We start from the raw sequence: 7,930 nt of genomic DNA on the forward strand, positions 1-7,930 counted from the left end.
GCAGCCTAACTAAATTCCATGATTTGTCGTTGGTTATTCAATCCATTTAGACGACCCATCACTTTAACCGGACCAATGATTTGCAAATGATTTTATTATATGATTTTTGTTTAATGGCGTGGGAGAGAAACGGGCGATAATTCAATTTCACACCAATACCTCGGGTAATTGAGATATCGCGCTGACTGAAGGATGGAATGTTGTAAATTCAAAGACTGGCAATTTTAGGAGGATAGGGTGGCAGACAATAAGAAAAGACGCGTCAGATTGGGTTCACACGGTGAAATTATTATTCTTTTAATGTCATCTAGAGGTCAGTGTTTAAAGGGATCATACGCGTAGATCTAATTTGAAGGTGTGTGTGTGTGTGTTTGTGTGAGAGAGAAAGAGAGTGCGTGCGTGCGTGTGTGTGTGTAAGAAAGCAAAAGCCTATGTTTTGAATTTCGAAAACTGGCTACATAATAAATCGTTATCAGTCAAACTGTTTGAAAGACCTATAGGCCTGATACATCCAAGCCTTATGAGATTATTGTGGTTTTTATTCACCCATTAGGCTATTATTTATTTTAGTTAGATTAGAATTGCTCTTCGAAAATGTCCATTAGATAGCCTACTCTAGCTAGAGTTATATGAAATTGCCTCACATTAACCTATTGAGATACCGCAAACGTGTAGGCCTACCGCAAAGTAAATTATAGGCTAGAATTGAAAAAAAAATCGTTTAACCTAATTCGTTGTTTCTTCACAGACCTCATCCACACAGTACTTCCCGGCGAATAGGCGAATTGTTGACATGCATGTTTATTTATTCTGATCAACGATGTTTTTACTTCAGAAGATTCAACAGGCTGCATTTTATTCACATATGGAGCCTTTACCATTCTCAGCATACCGTGTGTCCAAATGCACTGCGGGCGACCCAAGAAGCACATCGGTTTAATTCGCCCGGGTTCCCTGTGGATCACGTTCCCTCCTGCAAATTATGAACGCGGGTTCCCGAGCGTCCGAGGAGGAGACGATGTCACGCAAATATTTCCGTGAATGACACCCGTCAAACAATATGAGAACCCGCTGAGCATGCGACAAACGAGGTGAAAACCGCGAGAGATTTTTGCCATCACCGTGGGGACGTGCTCATCCCTGTCAGCCGTGAAAGTAAGTGGGGAGACGGATGAAAAATTAGTTCACACTTGTCGCTCATGGGCAAGGCGATTATTGAACAGTTTAGAGAAATGTAGCTTGTCTCCACATGAAACACGCATAGGCCTACTCTGCTTACATTTTAACCGCTGTTCTGTTTCTTGGCATACATTATTTTGCGCTTTAGGGGAACTGTTGAGGGCGGGCAACCTATAATAATAGCGCAATTTGTGAAATCAGTGCCATAGTCATATTAAAATATCATATTTTTGTAATTGTCTTACTCTAATCCTGTTTTCCCCCAACACGAACTGAACCTATTCAGACCCAAATTGTGCAATGAAAAAATTAAATAATAACATCAATTTCCCCTCAGTTTTCCCTCATCTTGGAATAAGCAAGACTTCGGCTGGGGTGCAATTTCCTTCTAATCATTCCTCCTGGAATGATTCAGGATATCAGGTCTAAGGGGATACGATTTTTCATGACGGAAAATACCATATCAAGTATTTGTTGTCCTATATCTAAATGGGCCTATATATAAAATCGGGGTTTTCAGTAATCCTCTTGACAATTCTTAGTTCCCACATTCAGGAAATTGATAAACCTATCAGCCTATTATTTATCAAATCTCTGCAGTCACATCTTAATGAATGGCTTGAAGTCAATATTGTTCCCATAGGGCAGTGGGGCTGCATACACACGGCATGAAGCATTTCTTGAAATTGTTTTGTGCATAAGCCATGTGCAAGTTTGAAAGTGGGTCTCTTTCTTCCCGTGTGTGAGGGGTCAAGGGTAGACGCGCCGTAAGTCTAAATTACATTTAGATCAAATAATTTTGATGATATTAATTAATAAAAAATGTATTAAGTAAATTAAACATATTTAGCCTATCCTAGTATTTTGAACCACGTGAGACTTTGCAGTGGATGTATGGAGATACGTTCATGAAAAATCCTGCGTAAAATGACAGCCAAAAAATGGCCCAAAACCCCTGAAATTACAAACCAGGTTCCATGTGTTTTAAAAAGCCTGTTAAACCCCGAGATTTGTAACATTTAATCAATCAATTACTACTGTAATCATTCCTTGATTGAGCAACATAGGGGAGGTGCTTGGTGTGCCTTGCAGGCATGCTGTAGGCCAATTTTCACAGATTGCATGCGGAAATGATGGTAAATCTATACTGTTCTAGCAGTTCTCCAGGGCCTAATCTGATTACGAGTAAGATACAGTACGCTATATATAGTCTGGCATGATACGTTATATTCATCGGACGGTCTAAATGAGTTGGGCCATCTATCAAAGATTAATTTGTTGACGGGCCCATTGTCAAGTGATAAATTACTAAGCGCTTCACATTGCTCTGTCCCATGCTTTGTTATACAGTGAATATAGGGTAAATAAACAAAGGTTAAGAAGGCGGGTGAAATCGTTCCTCATCATTAATGTATGGCTCCCACGAGCAATAAAATATGACCTTTTATTATGTCATCTTATAAATAGCCATATCTGGATTTTCGTTTCGGTTACTTTTGGACATACACCTGCAAAAGAGTAGTAGCCTATGACTTCTTCTCCAGGCGGGCCCGCAAGCCTTGGAGTCTGCATGGCATCTTGAAGCTTAAATGACCGTGAGGCATTGTTACTTACTGGCAGCAAAGTGGCTCGTTACGCCTGATTGAGCTAATTGCTTTGAAATAGGATACATTATCTATAATTATGGAGATGGTGGAGACTGTCGGGTGTCTCTTTCATCTTTCTGAAGTGCATCATAATGTCGCGACCAAATTAATTTAGGCCACTCAGAACGGGGCATTCCATCCTGCTAACGCCGGAGTTTCTTAAAGGGACAGGATCAGTAACTGATTAAAGTAAGGGAGAGTTGTAAACAACCTAGCATTTATATTTTTGGAATTTCTAACTTGCCATTCCATTCAAAGTGAACTAAAAACATCTTTGGCCAATTATATGAATGTGGAATTGTCAGAAATGTGGACAATAGCCTAGCCTATGTGATCGTGAATAGACAATCAAATTAATCTGGAAACTTGACTAAGATTTATCAGCTCTTCAAACACTGTGTTCAGATGAAAGTCATTCCAAGTGCAAATATTTTGCCCGAAATGCCTTTTGACATCATCTGTCCCTTTTATGTCTTTTAAGTCACAATTGACAGGCTTTGCATGAAAAGGGTTAAGACAACTTTCAGGGCGGACTACAATGGTCTATTGTCTCGCGTCCTTGCCTCTTGCCTCTGTATCAAAGGTAGTTTATAAAATCAAACAAAGGCTCGATCAGGCTTACGGTTGTTTTGTATCTCAGTTCAGCCCTCATTTGTTGCCTCGGGATTTTGAAACGGTATGGTAATCGTCTTCGCCATGGCACATCATTATTTTGAAAGGGCAGTGTTTGGGATGCTAATTGCCACCAACATTGTTTCCCAGTACTGTTATCTTCTGTTCACAAACCAAATAAAACTGAGATATAGTCTGCCATAGCCTACTGGTAGGCTAGGCAGTCGTAGGCCTATAGGTTATCGCTCAAGACGCACTTTGATGGAATTTCCACATATACAGCCACATTTGTCTCTTAGTAGGCTATGCATTAACAGCCAAATAGGCCGCCTACCTGTGACACAATATAGATAAAAGAACGGATGCAGTCGCTTGGCCAGAGGCGTTAATGTATTTCATGTGTTCCCATTTGTGTTTACGCACGCTCAGTTTTAGTGCGAGCGCGAGAACAGGGTGCGAGTGCGCGCGAGCAACTTCAAACAGACGGGAGCGCACGAGATCGCAGCGACATCAAAGCAGGCGCGCGCGGTGCAGCAGCCTACACGCAGCGCGCTCATTCCGGGTTATGGGCTCAGGTCTTTACTAACATAGATGGTTGCAGATGTAGCCAAGCCTATACTTCCCACACCCTTGCCGGATGTGAAATTATGGAGACGCAAAATTCCGCCTTGCATATTATTTTATCAGGTAGGCTGTAAACGAATCAACGCCTGTTGTACATACAAAAATGACAGCAAGTGATAGAGTTGAGCGTCACTCTTAAATCATTATGTCACGTTGAATGGTGTAATTACATAGCTCCACAAGTAGCTACAGGAATTTACTCTGAACAGCGTCAGAACCAAATCACCACGTTCTTCCTCCTCTGTAGCTGTAGGGGAGGCTGCCGTGTTTCTCCGAATGAATCCTTTTCAGCATAGCGAGTCTGAAAAGAAAAAGTGGGGAGCGCTGACCTTTTCTTCTGGGTAGCTTACTATTACACCAATGCTACGCTATTAGCACCCATTTAAATAGTGCTAGTTGGAAATGGCGTGCGATCGGCTGAGAAAGCTAATTTTTCAGGCTGAATAGCTTGTGTCCCGGGGCTATAGGGCGGTGCAGGGGGAGGCGGGTTGCGCTCTTGATGCGGGTTAAAGTTTTTCATAGTCTCCCTAAAGTCAGGCTCTTTGATCAGGCCGCTGCTGGCGCCTAAAAACAACATAACTTGTCTGCCTATTAGGAAGACTGACAAATCATGACAGGCTGTTTATACTTTGCAATTAGCAATGCAAGACGCTTTACAGAGTTAAAACAGGCGAGGAAATAGTCATAGTCATTTTTGAATATAGCATACATTTAGGTAGGGAATGTAGTGCTTTGGATGTGATAGATTTAAAAAGAGGAGTCTGAAGATCTACCATGTACAAAACTATACATTACAGAGTACAACAGCTTCTGCTGAGAACATAGCCTACCAGATAGAGCTGAAATACACCCGGAGTGGACAGGTAAACCTATGACAGTCCTGGGTTAAATCGAAGTTGGCTCCAAGTTGCCTCCTCCCCCAACACATAATTTTGACTTTAATGGATGTAGTCAAAGGGAAAAATCCCAGTGATCCCTCCCCCAAGCCCGATAATTACCCCTAAATGACTGCGAAGGTTCGTGTGTTTCAATATGATTAGAGCCCCGCGGCCATCAATAAACATAGCTCTGCAAGAGGCCGATCACATAAAGGAACGCATTAAACGTTGTGCAACATTGGAGACCAACGTTTTACTGGTTTAGCATTCACAGAAAAAAATAAGTCATAAGCCAAATGAAGTAGGCTAATAGCTGTACAGCTACGGATCTAAATATAGCCTGCTGTGATAGAAAAGGTCTATAGTTTTTTTTCCCCCTGTGAAAATAAACTTTCTGCACACTTAGCATGGACCTAAGTATGCAGGAACTTTTTTTTCCTCTATTGTTGATGCAACAATAAAAAACTGCAAGTAGGATAGGCTTGTATGATGATGATGATAATAATAACAATAATAATAATGATGATGATGATGATGCAAACTAAAGACAACAGTAATCCTCATCCTCAAAATGAGTTTCCATTGCTAAAATTGTCATAGCCTATTCCAATGATATGATAATCTAATTACTTGGCAGTTTAAAATTGTTAACTGGTAAGTTCTAAAAAGTAATGTGATTGTTTACTTTCCCAGTCAAATATCTGAGATTGTTACTCGACTGGAATCTTTGACCAGCCCACCTCGCAGCTGATTGGATAGTTTTGTCCCCACGCCCGCCTTATAGCACTGCACGCCAGTTTTGCCGGATAAACATGAGAATGCCCTCAAACTAGAAGCACCCCATCACGTTTTTGTAACTGACTTTTCGGTACGTGCGAGTGTTTTACAAAGTTGAAGGCGAACCTGTATGGCCCCAACTACTGCCATGTCAGCTCTATCCGTTGGCTTGAAACCCGAAGATATTCCCTCGCGCCCGGCCGTGGTGGGGAGAGGCGAGATGCAGACCAGCTTCGGCATGACAGAGGAGACGGGGAAGCCGAAAGTCGCCATCCTCCCTTTCAGCGTCGAAGCGTTGATGGCAGACAGAAAGCCAAGCAGAGACTTGTCGTCGCAGGACGTGTCCTCCATCGCAGGGTCGTCTCAAACGCTCGGCGCGAGGATCGGCTCGCTTTCCAGCCTGGATAACTCGGTCCCCTCTTTAGCCATGGGGTCCCCGTTCTCAATGGGTGACATTATGAACATGCAAGACGAGGCGCTGGTTAAGCCTGAGAGCCCAGAGAGTAAGGACAGGAATTCTTGGATGCAGAGTCCTCGCTTTTCACCCACTCCTCCACGTAAGTCATTGCTGCTTTCTATCGGGGCTGTGTATTTAATTAAAACGTATCTTGGTTCCTCGGTTTTCCAGTTTGAATTGCCTAATACGTTGGACTAGTACATTTGATGAAGAAGTTGAGCTCTGATCACATGTTGAGGAACTTGGGTGAACTGTCATTCAGTGCCATACAAGGCTGATGGATATTATGATGGCTGTCGATCAAAACCATGTCTATTGTGTTAATCTATGTTGTGGCCATGGATGTTTTTCATAGATTTTAAATAAGATACTTGATAGACCCTAGGTTACCCATAAGTCCTCTGGAGATTCCTTACTACGGAACTCATAGTAAACCAAAATACAACAATACTCTATGTTACAGGAAGGCTAAGTCCACCCGCCTGTCCGCTGAGAAAGCACAAGACGAACAGAAAGCCGCGGACTCCCTTCACCACGTCCCAGCTCCTAGCTCTGGAGAGAAAGTTCCGCCAGAAGCAGTACCTCTCCATCGCTGAACGCGCCGAGTTCTCAAGCTCGCTAAACCTGACGGAGACTCAGGTCAAAATATGGTTCCAGAACAGAAGAGCCAAAGCCAAGAGGCTGCAGGAGGCAGAACTGGAAAAACTGAAAATGGCAGCCAAGCCTATGCTGCCTCCGGCGTTCGGGATTTCCTTTCCGCTCGGCGCGCACGTCCCGTCCTATGGAGGATCGCACCATTTCCAGAGGCACTCCCTGCCGGTTTCTCCGGTGGGACTGTACGCTGCTCATGTTGGATACAGCATGTATCATCTGGCCTGACTTGAAAAAAGGACTTTAGTGCCATGTTGACTCTTAAGTGCTTCGACGTGACCCACATCGCCAAAAACTAAGAAAAAGACATTTCTCATATTACATATCAGGACTGGATAGTCATAAGGGCAGCCTCGTAGACGAGATATTCCTGCCACGGTATGTCAAAGATAGCTCTACTTTGCAACGGTTGATTACCTATTGCCACAGTAATTGCAAGATTTCCATTCACTTGTAGCAATACCAGACTTTTACGCACCAGCATTGCGTTTTGCACCAACAAACATAAGACCCACAGGTAGGTTGGGCTCATAACTTTACTGAACTGTTGTCACTCTGGATACATTTTCATTTTGCATCAGTGCGTAAGATAGTGGGTTACAGGATCCATGTCAATGAACGCTCTTTGCTCAATTTGGTGAACCACAGCATTTTTATTACAACAGCACTGTCTGCTGTTTTAATGATTCCCTTCGGAAGGGGTGTGTATACTATAAGATAATGTATATTTGAAGAATATCCTCATTTATAATATGAATATATTTGTGACATAAATTAACAATAAATTGTTTATTCTTTTTCATGAATCACTTGTTCGTGTTGACTTACACCTCAAAATATTGCGGGTAGGCTTACAGAAATTAGACTAGAGATAGTTTTTGTTTCCACGCAAATTGAATGAATTCCAAAAGCATACAGGTTGCGGGCCTATAGCCTACCATATAGACTATTGTGGAAAAAATATCAGGCAGATCTCTTAAATATAATGTGATTGGGCTCCTGTATTTTAGTGATTTCCAGCCGCCACAGTGATATGAACTTAATTAGGCTATAGCCTACATGCTCTTACGCCTACGTTTTTAAAATGTCAAATTGCTAGACCTGTT

General features: G+C 42.4%; 1 protein-coding gene across 1 annotated transcript; it reads left to right on the top strand.

The window, feature by feature from the left end:
* Positions 1 to 5,840: 5,840 nt before the first annotated feature.
* Positions 5,841 to 7,052, top strand: msx1a (muscle segment homeobox 1a; the record flags this gene model as incomplete). The annotated part of the gene is made up of 2 exons (XM_084445310.1): positions 5,841 to 6,273; positions 6,637 to 7,052. The coding sequence occupies exons 1-2, from the start codon at positions 5,847 to 5,849 to the stop codon at positions 7,050 to 7,052; spliced, it is 843 nt and encodes a 280-aa protein (XP_084301436.1). The 5' UTR covers positions 5,841 to 5,846.
* Between the last annotated feature and the right edge of the window lie 878 nt (positions 7,053 to 7,930).

This window comes from Borostomias antarcticus (assembly GCF_949987555.1).
Source record: "Borostomias antarcticus genome assembly, chromosome: 11".
In the NCBI taxonomy this organism is placed as follows: Eukaryota; Metazoa; Chordata; class Actinopteri; order Stomiiformes; family Stomiidae; genus Borostomias; species Borostomias antarcticus.